The following is a 16955-nucleotide window of genomic DNA, read 5'->3' as shown; positions in this document are numbered from 1 at the left end:
TAAACTTTACAGTTGCGTGAAATGCGCTAACGGAGTAGATTTGCATAATCAGTAATGGTCCAGGCTGTAGAGTTTGCAAATGTTCTTCCCAATAGAGCAATAAAGGGATGAAGGCTCATCGCTTTTGTTTTCGGTCTGGCCCTTGCCTTGGCTTCCAGGGCTTTGAGCTTGTTGATCCCTTCCTCGGGATCAGTGCCTTCCGAGTCGAGAGGACCCCACAAGATCAGGCAGGCTTTTCTCCCGAAGGAGGCACATAACAACCCTGCGGGCCATAAGCCTCAGGGGAAGGTCTGGGCAGGCCCCTCTGGACCAGTCTTCCAAGAGCACTCTGCCATCAAGACACAGTCCTTGGACCAAGGCTTCCTCCAGGCCTTTTGGCACTTGCTCCTAGTCCCTCCTTCCTGGGCCCAGAGCGCACTGCGGTGGCCAGTGCATTGCTAGAGGCCAGCCACGATTGTGAGGTCGTGGGCCATGATTGTGTTGTCACGCCTGGCCTTGTCTCCATGGGAGGCAGGTGGGCATTGGTCCAGAAAGGCCCGAGAGGTCAGCTGCCATTCATTTGCCAGGCCAGGCCAACCCCATATTGACCTGCCATAGACAATGGACTTCTTCTGCGGAAGGTAATTCCTGCTCTGGCCGTAGTTCGGACTCCCCTCCAGGACAGCCATTTCTTTAAGGTGAAGTCGAAGGCTTTTGTGGCTGGCATCCATAGTTTTTGGTGGGTTTTTCGGGGGGGGGGGGGGGGGGGCTCTGTGAATGCCATGTTCTAGGAGAGTTTCTTCCTGACGGTTTGCAAGCAGCATCTGTGGCTTTGGCATCTTCAGACAATGCTGGCAAACGTCAGGAAGAAACCCTTCTAGAACATGGCATTCACAGAGCCCAAAAAACCCACCCAGCCCCATTTCTTTAAGCTTTTCCTCAGCTATGCAGGCAAAGGCCTATAAAGCGCCTGCCGGTTCCCTTGAGGAATCCTTTGGCCGGCCCCATCAGCCGCCCTGGGATTTGAACCTGGTCCCCGGTGCCTCTTCCTTTCCTCAACCCCTGCTCTCTCTCTCTCTCCATAGACCACTGCATTCTCTGCTGAAGACTTTGGGACATACTTTTGACATTAAGGCTGTGGTTTTATAACTGCTGCCGTCTTTTGGGTCATCTGCGCAGATGGGGTTTATATGGACCGTTTCCAATCTTTGGCCACTGTTTTGTTTTCCATATCTGTTGGCATACAGTGCGGGCGCACCATACGCGGCCTTGAGCATATGCGCTGAAGCCGCGGCGTGCGCGCGGGGCGGAAGGGGCGGCGCGTCCCATTCAATTGAATGGGCATGTGCGCCCGTTGCGCCCCGCCACACACAAGCCCCATTGTTTCCAATGGGGCTCGAGCATAGGCGGAATTCGCCTTACATGGAGGGATCCGGAACGGATCCCCTGCGTAAGGCGAGGACGGACTGTATTTTGGTTAGCGCTGGATGTGATTCTGTTTGTGTGGCCTGGAGCAGTTCAGTGAGGATATTGCCTGCTCCTGGTGATTTGTTCTTGTCAGTTTCTCTGAGTGCCACTTCCACTTCACTTCCCAAAATTTGGGGTTTGTCTTCATATGATTCTTCGTTATATGTGGCATTCACCAAGCGTGTCTTGATTTCAGTAAGGCCTTCTGCAAGGCCCCCATGACATTCCTGCAGAGGAGCTGGTAAAATGTGGGCTAGACAAGGCAGCTGTTTAGGTGGATTGGTAATTGATTGACCAGCTGAACCCAAAGGATGCTCTTGGAGAGAAGTGACCAGAGGGGCGTCCAGTGGGGCTCTGTCCTGGGCACAGTGCTATTCAACATCTTTATCAATGACTTGGATGAAATAATAGAGGGCATGCTTATCAAATTTGCAGATGACACCAAATTAAGAGGAGTAGCTGATACTCCAGAGGACAGGATCAAAATTCAAAACGACCTGAATAGACTTGAAAGCTGGGCCAAGGCTAACAGAATGAACTTCAATACGGAGAAATGTAAGGTACTGCATTTAGGGCAGGAAAATGAAATGCACAGATATGGGATTATAGGGGACACCTGGCTGAACGAGAGATTTCTACGTGTGAAAGGATCTAGGAGTCCAAGTAAACCAATAGTTAAACATGAGTCAACAGTGTGATGTGGCAGCTAAAAAAGCCAATGCGATTATAGGCTGCATCGACAGAGGTTTTAAGTACTCCATGCTGTGGAAATCTGGCAAGTGTAGTTTTGTGGGCTTTGGCGATGCACCTGAGGAAGGAGGCTCCAGTCTCCAAAAGTGGCTCCAAAAGCATTGAATCAGGGCATCAGAGCGGTCTCAAACTGGGTTATTTCTGCCGTGTGTTTTGGACCTGAGACGACTGCCTCAGAGGCATGAAGGGAACTGTTGTCCAGGAGGGACCTTTATCTACTGTGTGAAAACCCACGGAAAAGCAAAGTTTTAACTGTGGACGCATTCATCTCCAGCAGTCTGTGGGACAGGGCACCTGGTCAGGGAGGTGGAGTCCAGCTAGACCGTGGCCACTCCGTCCTCCAGACCTCGCCTGCTGCCGGACAGAGGATCCAGGTGGATAGAGCTGGGAGAGATTAGCCGCCCCCTTCGCTTCATGCAGCCAGGTCTCCGTAATGCAAGCCAGTTCGTCACGGCCCTCCAGGGGAAAGCCCTGGTCAGTGGTGCCTCTCCATCCACCCGCCTGGCATTGAGCAGCAGCACTTTCAGGCCGGGAGGCTGCTGCCAAGGCTGTCGGGGCTGTTTGAAATGGGGGTGGTCTTGGGAGCAACCATCCCCTGTGGGCTCCCCCTTCTTCCAGGGAAACAGGGCTGACTCTCCCTCTGCCCATTAGTGTCATGATGCTTGTCCCTGGGCTACGCCCCCTCCATGCTCTCCTCCTTAAAGCACATGTTGCTGTGGACAGCAGGAAGGTTGTTCAAAAGCCACAGCAACATGTGCTTTAAGGAGGGCATGGAGGGGGGGCAGCAACTCAAACCACTTCTCCTCTTCCAGCTGGACAGGCTGGTCCTGGCCCTCACCCTCCCTTCCCCGCTTTGCTGGCAACCCTCCCTGGGGCAGCCCCCCGTGCCAGGCACCCACCTTATGTCCCCTTTCCCCAGGGCAGCGTTCCTCCTTGGCTGTGCTATGCGCCTGGGTCTGACAGACCAGTCTCACAGAGGTCCTCCAGGTGAGGGAGGACAGCAGCAGTAACCAGGCAGACCTCTTTTGGGGCGCGGGGTGGCAGTCCTTCTCTTTCCCCCTTGCTAGCCTCCCATACATATGCCTTTTGTTTTGTCATCTCTTTTATTTCACACTTCTGTGTCTTTGTATTCCTTCCTGGTCTTGAATTATGTTATTTTGATCGCCATATATCCCCCGGTCCTTGGTTTGAACTTTCCTTGGATTTCCCGGATCTTGTGTAATCGATCTCTTGTTCTTCCTTTTCTGTTGTTGTCTTCTATTTCTCTGTACGGCATGAACTGCAAGCTACAAAATGCAATCTTAGTTTCCCCTTCTTTACATATTTCAGAATAAATTCAACTATCTGAGCTCCATTTTTGCTCAAAAATATAAATATGTAGGAGATTCAAAGATACCTCAAAATTGCCTTTTTAAAAGAGGGAAGGCTTTTAAGATCAACTCTGTAATTTGAAAAGGGAGTCAAGATATAGGAAGGACCCCCCCCCCAACTGTTTCATGAACATTTTATCGCTGATAATACATTATGTGTTAAATATCTGTTTTCAAGCATTTCAGGCAAAGGGTGTATCCATAGAGGCATGTATTATTTTTCACAGTACTAAGGAGGATCTTAAAAGCCATTCAGTAGCTTACAGTGGTTTATCCTGGAACTCCTTTCCTTGGATTAACCGCTGCCGTATCCCCAGTGAAGCCTCTGTAAACCAGAAGTACTTATGGCGATGCTTCTAATGACCCTCCGGAGGTGCTTCTGCCTCTGAAGGTCCGCATCCCATGCCTGCCTTTACCTGCCATGGACCCGCTGCTTGCTCACACCTTTTCCATTGAGCAGTCCTCCTCCCTGCTGCCCTCAGGCCCCCAATTGTGCCCCATAGCCCCCTTCAGAAGTGAACTTGGCTCCCTTTGGAAATGGCACTCTGTTTCTGCAATATATACATAAATGCAGCGATGAGGCTGGAAGATGCCTCCTTGAGCCAAGGGCAGGGAAGGCAGGCCTTTCAGCCGCTTTCGGAGACCGGAGCCTCCTTCCTCAGATGCATCGCTAAAGCGCCCAAAACTGCGCTTCCCAGGTTTCCATAGCGTGGAGCCATGGCAGCTCAAACAGCGGTCCAAAACACACGGCAGAAAGAATCCAGTTTCAGACCGCTTTAACTGCCCTGGCTCAATGCTAGGGAGTGCTGGGACTTGTGGTTTTGTCAGAGAGCTCTGGTGCCACAACAAACTATACCATAAACGTATAAGCTCCTGCTGTCGACGTTTAAAGCCCTCCATGGGCTGCCCCTCCTGACTTATCAGACCTTATTTCTCCTCTCCTTCCCACTCCGTTGTTCCCTCCGTTCTGGTAGCCAAGGTCTGCTGTCCCAGCCCAGGATTTCCTCTGCCCCATCCCGGATTCGCCCCTTTTCGTGCGCTGCCCCTCACTCCTGGAACCTTCTTCTCCCGCCAGACACAAGGCCCTGATCACTTCCTTAACCAGCTTCAAAACGGAGCTGCAGACCATCCTGTTCAGAGAAGCCTTCCCAGGCATTGCGTGATTGTCATTTGCTATTTGATGTTCTTTTTGTTACCTGCTTTATTGAACCATTTCCTGCATTGCTATGTATTTTATATGCATTACCCTATTATTTCTTAGATTGTACGCCAGAGGCAGGCTTACTCTTATATATTTATTGTTTTATGCACAGCACTGTGCAAATGTACAGCGCTATATAAATAAAGAGTAATAATAATAATAACTGTCCTGTCCCAGTTCTAGGGAATCCTGGGAATTGTAGTTTGTTGTGGCACCAGAGCGCTCTGACCAAGAAGGCTGGATGTCTCACAGAACTACAGTTCCCAGGATTCCCTAGCGCTGAGCCAGGGCAGAGAAAGCGCTCTCAAACTGGGTTATTATTTCTGCCGGGTGTTTTGGACCTTTAATGCCCATTTAAGCTGCATATCCTCTGCTGTTTTAATTTTAATCAGAGACAGCCATGTTTCTCTGTCCCAGAAATAAAAAAGGAAACCGCCTCGCAGGGCCATCCACCATCCTCGACCCCAACTGGGCCGTCCGGCTGGCCGTCCGGGGGTCTCTGCAACCCTCTCCCCTTTGGTGCCCCTTCTTCTCCATCTGTCCATCCGTCCATCCGTCCTCCGCCTCCTGTGCTGATTGCTGGGGACAATGGTCTTTGTTTTGGGGGCCCTCCAGAGCCACACCAGAATGATGGGAGGGGCAGTCCATCATTATTGCAAGACCCTCCAGACCCTCCAGGCCAAAATGAGGGGGGAACGACCCTTTTTACTGTCCTGAGGAGCATCTGCCAGAGGGACTCTAATTCCAGGGGGGCTGGATGGGGGTCACACAGTTGCCCTTCATTTGCTTTCACCATTTTGGTGGCCCTCCTTTTGACACATGGCTCCAGCTTCTCCACATCCTTCTTGAATTGTAATGCCCAGAACTGGACACAGCATTATTCCAGATGAGGCCTGACTAAAGCAGAATAGAGTGGCACTATGACTTCCCTTGATCTGGAGACTATACTTCTATTGATGCAGCCTAGGATTGCATTGGCCTTTTTAGTTGCCGCATTGCACTGTTGACTCATGTTCAGTTTGTGGTCTACTTGGATGGACTCCCAGACCCCTTTCACACGTAAAAGGGTCTCCTTAAGCCAAGTGTCTCCCGTGATCCTCTATCTGTGCATTTCATTTTCCCACCCTAAGCACACTGCCTTACATTTCTCTGTGCTGAAATTCATTTTGTTAGTCTTGGCCCAGTTCTCTGATCTGTTAGGATCATGTTTGGGTTCCGATTCTCAAGAAATCAGTGAGTGGAGAGAGTCCATGTTCCTTGGCTCCAGGGAAGGGCCGTTGGTGGAGGCACCTGAGATTGCCATGTTTCACTTTGGGTCCATGGGCAATTGCTGACAAAGGTCTGCAGAGTGTCTCTGCTGGCATTTTCAGGCCAGACTCATCAGAGACAATGAGCTTCTTCTGGGGAAGGTCATTTCTGGGCCAGTGCTGAAGGAGGGGGCAGGTTTGCCCTGGCAGTACTTCGGACTCCTCTCCAGGACGGTCAGATGCGTTCCCCATCTCTCTAAGCTTTCCCTAGCCTTTGCGGTCAAAGGCCTTGCTAGAGTTTACAAAGCACATGCTGCTTTTCTTTTGGAATTCCCTCCATCTCTTTTCTGTAGCTCTTCTATAGTGTGTTGCTCCCATCACCTTTCTGTTTCTTCTGTATGGTTTAGTATGTTCCTCTTCAGGTCGTGGAGCATCCGCACCCTTGGTTCGGTTTTCCCTCTGAGTGTGCGGATCTTGCAGGAAGCCAAAGCCCTGGGAACAGACCTGCCTCCTTCGCTCCGGGGCAGACTTTGAGGCGTTTAAAATGGCAGCCTTCCGTTCAGCAAGCTGGACATGCCCAGCTCCTGCAACTCCATGATTCCACCATTCCATCCAACCTCTCTTCAAAATACCTGGGACACCTGGTTAATCTAATAATTCATTAATAATAATTTGTTTTATTTATATACCGCTATTCCAAAGATCATAGCGGTGAACAGCAAGTAAGCTAATTAGCAAGTAAGCTAATTTGCCCCCAACAGTCTGGGTGCTCATTTTAGCTCCCTCCTCGGAAGGATGCAAGCCTGAGTCGAGCTTGGGCCCTTTTGCTGGTCTTGAACTCGCAACCTTGTGGTTTCGAGTGAATGGCTGCAGTGCAGGCATTGAACCCCTGCGCCACCAGGGCTCCATACCTTGTTAATCTAAACGAATATAAATCTCCAGGACCAGATGAACTACATCCAAGGGCATTAAAAGAGCTGGCAAATGTAATATCGGAGCCATTGGCAATAATAGTCTTTGAGGACTCCTGGAGAAGAGGAGAAGTCCCAGCAGAATGGAGGAGGGCAAATGTTGTCCCCATCTTCAAAAAGGGGGGAAAGAGGATCCCAACAATCATCATCCAGTTAGTCTGACATCAATCCCAGGAAAGATCTTGGAGCAGATCCTTAAACAGAGAGTCTGTGAACATCTAGAAGGCAATGCCATCATCACAAAGAGTCAACATGGGTTTCAGAGAAAGAAGTCATGCCAGACAAACCTTATCTCTTTGATTTCAGTAAGGCCTTTGACAAGGTCCCCATGATAGTCTTGCTAGCAAAATGTGGGCTAGACAAGTCTACTGTTAGGTGGATTAGTAATTGGTGGGTTTAGGAAACCTCCAGTCAATCACCTGGAAGTTTAGCCTGGAGAAGAGAAGGTTAAGAGGTGATATGATGGCCCTGGTTAAAGATTTGAAGGGATGCCATATTGAGGAGGGAGCAAGCTTGTTTTCTGCTGCTCCAGAGAATAGGACCCAATGGAGGAATGGATGCAAGCGCCAGGAAAAAGATTCCACCCAAACATTAGGAGGAACTTCCTGAGAGTAAGGGCTGTTTGACAGTGGAATACACTCCTTCCTCGGAGTATAATGCAGGTCTCCTTCCTTGGAGGTCTTTAAGCAGAGGCTGAATGGCCATCTGTCACTGGTGATGCTTTGAATGTGAGTTCCTGCATGGCAGAAGGGGGTTGGGCTGGATCAGAGCCCTTCTTGGGGTCTCCTCCAACTCTAGGATTCTATGATTCTAAGTTCTTTCCGACCCAGAAGGGCCATTTCATTTCACACTTTTGTTCCAGGATCTGCTCAGCCTTCAAAAAAGAAAAACCTTGGCGGAGGAACCGTATCCAGGTGCAACCGGGAGGAGCAGACCCTCCTTGCCCAGATGTTCAGGAGACATTCCTGCATGAATCCGGTGAGGAGGAGGAGGAGGAGGAGGAGGAGGAGTCTTGGGGTCGGGGGTGAGGGAAGCCCCCCCCTCTTTGCCACGCAGAGTTTGGCCGTGGACCTCAATGCAGACCACCTTGAAGGGAGTGGGTCAGCCCTGAAGGCTGGGGCGTCCCATGGGTCAGAGCCAAGGTGACCCTTGACTCCCAGAGGGTTGACCTCTGCTTTGCTCTTGCTTATGACCAGAGTTGGAGATGTGTCTCTCTGACCTGGAGAAGGAACAGATGAAGGAGGCGGAAGCCAAATTGTTGCATTTGGCCACAGCGGACGTCTCCAGGGTCCTCCTGTCCATATGGAGGTTTCGCCAGAGCAGGCACAAGGTACCGTGGCCCTTTCCGGTTCTCAAGGGAAGGGGGGAGAGGGCCTCCACTGGCCCTGTCCTTGGGGTGCCCCCCGTCCTGCCCCATCCAGGGGTCCAGCAGGGCTTCTTTGGTGGGCACTGACTCCCCCCCTCAGCACTTTGTGCTCCAAACGGGTGTCCCTTCCGCATCGCCCGTTTTTGGAGGCCTCCTGGGGTCCCATTTTGGGAGAGAGGAGGCATATAAACAAAGTAAAGAATAAGCAAACAAACGTTTCCCGCAGATCTCCCCACAGCATCGCCTGAAGATGAATGAGGTGCTCCAGGCGGTCATCGCATCAGCCGGCAGCATTAACATCGAAGCGGCTGACCTCACAATCAAAATGGCCGCTGAAGACGCACTGAGCATCACAGTAAGCACCAAGAGGATAAAGTGGGAATACAGATAGTAAGGAAATGTCTCACGGGGAAAAGACACGCATGCATTGCAATCTCCTCTTATAATGTCTCAAGCCACCTAGAATTAAGTCCCTCTGAATTAAGTCCCTCACTGGGAGTTGCTTCTCAGCAGATAAAGGTGACTGCATCATTGAATGTAAATGGAATACTGCTCCTAATGACCCTGTTTGGCCCCGATGGCAGGAAGAGGATTCGGGGAGCCAAGGAAGACCGGGGGGGGGGGGGGGGGGCTTGAGGGAAAAAAAGCAGTAAAACTAAGCCTTAAAATACATGCTTTGTGCAAGGCCCCAAAATAAACAATCAGAACTGAGGAAGGAGCCAGGGAAGATCATGAATGCTTTTCTGCAAAGTTGATCCTAACTAGGGACATAACAGATGCTTAGGAAGGGTTCTGTAATTGAAAGGGGATCTCCCCCTCAAAGAAAGCCTCTCTTCGCTGGCAGGGCCCTCCTTTCCCTCTATTTTTGCAAGAAGCTGTTCTTATTCATTTTGGGAACCTCAAGAAGCAACTTGGAAGACGAATACAGCAGAGGAGGCTCCAGAGCTAGGAGAGGTGCAGCAGTTTGCATTTGCCTGAGCTGACCATGAAGGACAAGGCTTCACCTGCTCTTCTCCTCTCCCTCCTGAGGAATTAAATGTCCTCCACAAACTAATTTTGCAATCTGAGCGCAGTTTGCAGCCACTGAAGTTAGCCAAGAACAGGGGGGAGGAGGAGAGGGAAACTGGAACATGGTAAAAGCAGCTGAGAAAGTGGGATGAGGCTGGAGGACTCACAAGGTCCATCCCGGCCCAAGTCGGATGATGCTGGAGCACCTTTGTCCAGAAGGACTGGCCTCTCGGCTGGAGGAGTGGATGGCCGCCCCGTGGCCTTGTGGGTTTTCCTGCCGCTGCGTCCGTCCGGCGCTCCTGTCCAGGTCCAGAGCCGGGGAGATGGCTGTGGCAGGCGGCACACTCCTGGCCCCTGCTCTTGGTTTAATAATAATAATAATAATAATAATAATAATAATAATAATTTATATTTTCATGCCTCTCCCAAATGGATCGAGGTGGGATTACAACCCATAAAATACATACATCAATAAAATACAATAAAAATAATCACATTAAAACTAGCTCATCATCATACCGCAATACAATACAATTATACAGTGATCAGAAAGTGGAGGTCGGGGGGGAAGGCTGCCGGAAGAAATCCGTCTGAAGTGCCCTCTTGAAGGCTTCCAAGGAGGCAATAAGACGCATCTCTTCCAGGAGACTTCCAAAATTTTGGAGCAGCCGCACTGAAAGCTCTTTGGGAAGTCATTACAAATCAGGTCAGTTGATGTTCTAATAGATTCTTTCCCGTTGTCCTGAGAGTGTGGGGCGGATTGTGTAGGGAGAGGTGTTCCTGCAGGTAACTCAGACCTACGCCATGAAAGGCTTTAAAGGTAATGACCAACCCCTTGGATTGCACCCGGAAGCTGATATGCTGTCCTGGGTTACTTTCAGGTGTGCGCATCAGGACCTTTGTGTATTGGTTGGTTCGAGCATTTATCACCATTTCCCCAGAGAACTTCCGCTAATGCAGTTGGTGGCCTAGAGGCGTAGTAAGTGCCCCATAAAGCCTGTCGGGCAAATGGCAGTGGCTCCGCACAGCCAAAATGCCATAAGTGCAGTGGCTGGTTCCTTTTCAGTGTGAGCAGCACAGTGTGACAAATAAAATAAAACTGTGACAGAGAGGATTGCAGTGCAAAAGAGCATGTGTGGAGTTGTGCATTAATTGTGCGCACAACCTTTTTGCTGAATGATAATGCTATGCAACAGAACCAAGACACTCTGCCTCCACAACCTGGAACTGAATGTGGGCATTGAGCACCTGACAAAAATGGGCCACTGATTCTGTAGGGGACTAGGGCATGTCCACAAGGCACAAAAGGCTTCGGCCCATGCATGGCTCAGCAGCTGCAGCTGCACAGGAGTCCAGAGGGTCGGACGAAGGCCTCGCAGCCTCGGCTGCCCAGTCAGTCCCAGGGGAACCTCTGGCAGGGAGGAAGTTGTGTACCACTATGGCCTCTTGGATCGTCCCCAAACAATGTTGGTGCCCCCTTTGCTCCCGCCACAGGACCTTCGGGATGCCTACCAGGACGCTGCAGGCAACATCCTTGTGGCCCTCTGGGATCACTTTCCAGCAGAAGTGCTGGCCAGACTCCTGGAGAGCTTTCAGAACCGCCTGCTCCCATACCACAGCATCCTCCACATCCTGGGGAAACTGGCAAACAAAGGTACAGCACCCTCCACCCACTGGCCTCCAGAGCATGGCTGGGGTGAGATGGCGGTGGGCAAAGGGCCATGGGGCACGGAGGCTGGGCAGCTGAGGGGCCTCTGGGAGAGAGAGGTCTGCCCTGGTGCGCCTCCTGCGCTGCACAGTCAGGAACATGGAGGGTGTGCTGCTCAGTGGAAACATGCCATACAGCCAATGACCATTTGGGGAGATGGTTGTCCCATATCGGCTAAGAGTCATAAAGGGTTAGGATCTGAGGGTGGGCACCACTCTGGGTTCAGGGGTGCTACTGGACTGCCCAGAAACTGGTGGTTGCTCCCAGGACATGGCCTCTGCCTCCCTAATTACCCCGGACGCTCCTGCCAAGGCTTAGGTGGGCACGTCGGGGGCAGGCAGCCAGAGTGCCCCCATCCACAAAGCCCCCTCTGCAGGAGGCACTGGCGGTGGAGGGAGCGGGGCAGTGATGCTGGGCGAGGATGGCTGCCCTCACCCTCTCAGGCTTCCCTTCTCCAAACTAAACATCCCCACAAGGCTTTGATCAGTTTGGCTACCCCTCTCTGGACACATCCCATCAGGTCAATGTCTTTCTTGAACTGGGTGTCCAGAATTGGGCACAGGAGGCCTGACCCAGGCAGAGTCTGGTGGCACCACTATGACCTCTGACCTGGGTACTGCGCTCCTCTTGATTTAGCCCAGAATTGCACCGGTGGCTGGCCTTTTTGGCACTGAGGTGCCTGATAACAGCCATGGGGCAGCCACTGAGCATTGTCTCTACTTCTCCTCCTCTTCCTCTGCAGCCTTTGCCGAGAGCAATGTGGCAAAGATTAATATCTGGGAGCAAAAGCTGGAGGAGGTAAGGAGAGGGCTGGTCCTGGGGAGAAGGACCTGGCCCAGAATGTGGCCTCCAGAAAGACCACACGCCCTCCCTCTCTCACACTTGGCTTGTCCTGCTCCTGGGGAGAAGGGAAGGAGGCCTGCCTCTGCCCATGCCCTCCTCAAAGGTTCCTGGTGCCCCTTGGCCCCGATCCCTGGCCGAGGAGTGGGAAGAGGGCCAGGCCCCTGCCTCGGGCACCCCGGCCTTGCTCCTGCCAGCGGAGGGCTGTGTCTCTGGGTGAGGGGCTCCACTTGGTCCGGGCACCCTGCCAAAGCCTGAAATGGGGGTCCAGTCAGGGAATCCTCCAGGACCCCTGCTCCCCATCCAGCCTGGCTGTCCTTCCCTTGCCCGGGACTGAGGGCCACCTGCCTGCCTGCCTGCCTTCCTTCCTTCCGCTGGGTATCTCTGCCGTTGGCCCACTGGCTCCATCCTGACTTTCCTTACAGTATGTGTATCGGCTACTAACAAATGTGAGTGAGAAGATCTACCTCGAAGAGGTTAGCCGAGAGATAATGAAAGAGGAGCCGGAGCGCAAAAGCTGGGACCTTGAGAAGGTGATTGGCGGAAGTGCAGCTTTCCTCTGAGGCTGAGAGAGTGTGCCTTGCCCCCAGGGAGGTCCATGGCCACTGTAGCATGCAGCCACTGCATCCGGCTGCTTCCAATGGGATGGCCCTATTCTAGCCCCATTGATTCCAAGGGGTTTGCCTTTGCCGCCCCTGAGGCTTGCCCAAGGTCAGCCATTTTCCGTGGCCCAGCAGGGCTTCAGGCCCTGGTCCCCAGAGTCCTAGTCCAACACTTGCGCCTCTTCCAGCCCAGCTGCCCTTTAGGGGTCTACTGCACAGCTGTTGGTATTGGCCTGCAGTGCCAACAAGGACTTTAAAGCCCATCTGGCTGGTGTCACAGGCCCAGTTCACCATGGGCAGAGAAAGTCTTCTCTCCCTCCCTGAACCCTTGACTGGAAATGCTTGGGACAACGGGATGCCAACCCCCTATTTCTGCCCCAAACCCTACCCCTCTCCTCACAGTCTCTGGTGTGGGGCATGGGGCACAGAGGACCTTGGAAATGGGGAGTTGGCTGGTTGTCTGCCATGTTGGACCAGCTCCGGTTGGACAGAAACCGGCAGCAGGCTTCCAGAAGAGCCTTTGGGTCCCCATGTGCAATGCCTCAGGGGCCCTTCCTCTGGCTCTCCCCACAGCTCTTCCTCTACCAGTACTATGGCTTCATCCTCCGTGCCACGGATGACTCTCACCTGGTCCAAGAGCATCTCCGCAGCATCCTGGCCTTGTCTCACAGGGGGCCTTTGGAAGCCAAGGTGAGTCATCGCAGCTGTCCTTCACTGGGTGAGAAGGTGCAGCCGTTCCTCCCTGCGGCCAGAGCCTCGCCTTCCATCTGGGCCCTCGGACAAAGGCTCTCTGGGACAAAGGGGTCTGGAATGAGCAAGCGGAGAGACCCAGAGGAGAGGGGCTCTGCGACCCACAGGGAGGGAGCCCCGGCTCTGGGAGGAAGGCTAAGGGGCAAAGTGGGGAACAGGGAGGTCTCTCTCTCTGGACTTTGGAGGACAGGAGCACGCTTGTCCCTTTTAAGAGCGGTGGGGTGGGCTTGGGGGAGGCGCTGTGTTTTCCCCTTGCACCTGAACCAGTGAGGAGTCGTGTGGCTCTATCTCCATGGGCCAGAGTCCCTTTGTCTGCATCTGCAAGGAGGCCCCGCACTCTCCTCCTTGCCTCTGACAGATAGATCACAGAGCCATACTCTCCTAGAGTCTGAAGAGACCCCAAAGGCTACCCAGTCCAAGCCCTTCTGCCATGAAGAGACAGACAGCCCAAGCCCTCTTCCCTGGGGCAGATGGGCCCCAGCCTCTCTAGAGCACCATCCGCTGTCGAATGCTCTTCCTCTCAGGACCCTCTTCCTAGTGTTGAGGTGGATTCGCTTTTACAGTCATTTGAATCCGTTGCTCAATTGTGTCCTAGTCTCTGAAGCAGCAGAAAGCGAGCCTGCTCCATCCTCAATATGACATCTCTTCAAATTCTTAAACATGGCTATTACATCAATAGCAGCTTCATTTATATACCACAGTGATGACGAACCTATGGCACGCGTGCCAGAGGTGGCACTCAGAGCCCTCTCTGTGGGCACATGTGCCGTCACCTCAGCACAGAGTTTGCCAGAGTTTGTTACTAGAAAGCCAGAGGGATATGGCACTTTGCAATAAATAAGTGGGTTTTAGGTTGCAGTTTGGGCACTTGGCCTCTAAAAGGTTCACCATCACTGATATACCACTTCATACGGAACGAAGCAGCCTCTAAGCACTTTTCCACTGCAAGCGAATGCCCCCCAACAAGCAGGGCCCCAGTTTTAGCCACCTTGGAGGATGCGTGCCTGAGCCGCGTCTGGGCCCTTTCGCTGGGATTGGACTGGCAACCTCTGGTTTGGGCTTTGTGAGCGGCTGCAGGACAGGCATTGGCCCATCAGGGCTCCTACTTCTCTTCCCAGGCTAAGCAAGGGCTTTGTGGTTTCCAGACCCTTCACCATTTCAGTGGCCCTCCTCTGGATATGCTCCAGCCTCTCCACAGCCTTCTTGAAATCTTGTGCCCAGAACTGGATGCAGGATTATTACTTCGGCTGGCAAGGACAGAGCGAAGTGTTGGGAAATGTAGTTCTTTCTTGAGAATCGTTAGAAAACTCAGGAAAGTAAGCAAGACTGTTTAATCTCACTAGCAGAGCTTACACAGCAGGAAAAAAATGTTGATGGGGCAAGCAGGAAAACATTTGACTAGCTCCACTCCTTTCCCTCCCAGCCCCCAGTGTCCCCAATAAAAACACACACTCACTTGGTTAAAAGTGAAAAAGGAAATAACTTTACTTACAAAATCATGTGTATGAAGAGATACACAGCTCTAGCTTCATGTTGCAAGAAAAATGTGGTAGAAAAGGTAGTCTCCATGCATCTTCAGAAAGATGTTCCCTCAGCATGCATCCAGCTCCAGAGACAGACATGCTGATGAGTTTGCAAGCAAGTTTAGTAATGGAGTCGTATCTCTGCTGCTTCTTCACTCAAGACAAAGGAAATGTGGTGTCCTCATGGTAAACAGGAAATGAGGAGGGGAGTTGTTAGTAAGCAATAAACTACCATAGACATGCGAAGTTGCTATATCTCAACACAAAGGGCATGTGCAGAGTGGCACTATGACTTCCCCCCTATTTGTGCAGACTACAGTTGCATTTACTTTTTAAGCTGCTGCATCACATTGCTGGCTCATGTTCAACTTGTGGTCTACTGGGACTCCTAGATCTCTTTCACATGTATGATTCTTAAGCCAGGAGCCTCCCATCCTGTATCTGCGCATTTTGTTTTTTCAGCCAAAGTGTAGTCCCTGTCAGGGCATGTGCAGAGTGCAGAATTCACAATGTACCAGTGTCTCAGTCCTAGTCCATACTCTTCCTTATGTGGCTTGAAGAAGGACAGAGAGAGCATCCTCAGTCAGGAAGTCTTTTCTGGCAGCTGAACAGCATTCTGGTGACAGGGTCCAATTGGTGCAGAAGCGCAAGGGACCAGAGAGACGTTGGCTCCTGCGCTCTCTCTTTGTCCAGAAGGAGGGCAGCTGTGAAGGGAAAGAGCCGAATGCACTCAAACGGCTGCTGCCTGATTCCTTCTTCTGTTTTTGTTCTTTCTGCACCTGGAAAAACCTGTCCCCTTCTATAGACTAGATACTACATGCTACAGAACTATATTTTTGGGTGGGTTTTTTGGGTTATCTGGCCACCACATAGCCCAAAAAAGCCACAAAATACTATGGATGGCGGCCGTGAAAGCCTTTGGCGTCACGCCACATTATTCCCTGCTGAAATCCCTTTTGTTTTGCCCAGCTTTCCAGTCTATTAAGGTCATTTTGAATCAAGTCCTTGGGCTATTAGCTACTCCTCCTAGTTTGGTGCCATCTGCAGATTTGACAAGTGTGCTTTGTATTTCATCCTCCAAGACACTTATAAAGATGTTGAGTAGCAGACTAGACCCAGGACAGACCCCTCTGGACACCTCTCTGGTCACTTCTCTCCAGGACAAAAACAGGATCTGCTCCAGAATCCTTCCTGGGATTGATGTCAGACTAACTGGAGGATAATTGTTGGGATCCTCTTTCTTCCCCTTTTTGAAGATGGGGACAACGTTTGCCCTCCTCCAATCTGCTGGGATTTCTCACGTTCTCCAGGAGTCCTCAAAGACTATTATTGCCAATGGCTGCGATATTACATTTGCCAGCTCTTTTAATACTCTTGGATGTAGTTCATCTGGTCCTGGAGACTTATATTCATTTAGATTAACAAGGTGTTCCTCTACTATCTCTTTACTTATTCTGTGCTGAAATCCCCCTGTTCTGTCCTCTGCTCCATTATCCTCAGGTTGAGCCCCTTTGCCTTTTATGAGAAGACTGAGGCAAAGAAGGTCTTGAGTAACTCTGCCTTTTCTCTGTCCAAAGGATTTGCTTCTGTTGTTTTCTGTCCAAGGATGAGATGTTTCAGGGTGCTGTTATTGGAGAGAAAGGTTGGCCCATCCCTAGGTGAACAGCTGTGGGTCCCATCATCCCCTTAGCCTTCAACCAAAGGGAAACGGAGCTGAGCCCCACCTGTCCCCCTTTTGCTGGTTCCTTCCAGGGGATCGCCTCTGCTCTGGGCCTGGCTGCCTCTCGGCACCTGAAGGAGGTTCTGGACAGCTTGGATCGCTTCCTTGCAAATGCCTCCATGCAAGAAAAAGGGTTGGCACACGGGAGCCAGGTGCGTTGCTGGAAATCCCTCCCTCCTTCCTTCCTTCCTTCCTTCCTTCCTTCCTTCCTTCCTTCCTTCCTTCCTCTAAAGCAACCACTTTATTTGATTTGTTTCTGAAGTCCCTTCTTTCAGGAAGTCATGATCTCTTCTTCATTCCTCATGCCTTAGCTGCTTGCCATTGCCGTTCTCTTCTCATTAAAACTGGAGGTCTAATTTGTACAATTTTGTATTTGTGAAAAAGTGAGGATAATATATATTTTAGAGGTTTGTGTGAAAAGGACTGGGGTTTTAGCCCTTTGGGGAAGAAAGA

General features: G+C 51.5%; 1 protein-coding gene across 1 annotated transcript; it reads left to right on the top strand.

Annotated features, from left to right (window-relative positions):
• The first annotated feature begins 502 nt into the window (after positions 1-502).
• LOC149317809 (maestro heat-like repeat family member 5) lies at positions 503-16813 on the top strand. Its single transcript, XM_089518424.1, has 10 exons — positions 503-620; positions 7848-7963; positions 8182-8315; positions 8578-8706; positions 10854-11013; positions 11810-11865; positions 12333-12440; positions 13083-13199; positions 16535-16654; positions 16778-16813. The coding sequence occupies exons 1-10, from the start codon at positions 601-603 to the stop codon at positions 16811-16813; spliced, it is 996 nt and encodes a 331-aa protein (XP_089374550.1). The 5' UTR covers positions 503-600.
• The last annotated feature ends 142 nt before the right edge of the window (positions 16814-16955 follow it).

This window comes from Sceloporus occidentalis, unplaced genomic scaffold, assembly GCF_023333645.1.
Source record: "Sceloporus occidentalis isolate IW3139 unplaced genomic scaffold, rSceOcc1.0.p SCAF_3, whole genome shotgun sequence".
Taxonomy (NCBI): Eukaryota; Metazoa; Chordata; class Lepidosauria; order Squamata; family Phrynosomatidae; genus Sceloporus; species Sceloporus occidentalis.
This window is presented reverse-complemented; position numbering and strand designations above follow the sequence as displayed.

Excerpts from the sequence above, each read along its gene's own strand:
- LOC149317809 (XM_089518424.1), top strand. The coding sequence starts at position 601 with ATGGACTTCTTCTGCGGAAG. Across the intron at positions 8,316-8,577 it reads TTCGCCAGAGCAGGCACAAG|ATCTCCCCACAGCATCGCCT; the intron begins GTACCGTGGCCC and ends CGTTTCCCGCAG. Across the intron at positions 16,655-16,777 it reads GGTTGGCACACGGGAGCCAG|GAAGTCATGATCTCTTCTTC; the intron begins GTGCGTTGCTGG and ends CCCTTCTTTCAG.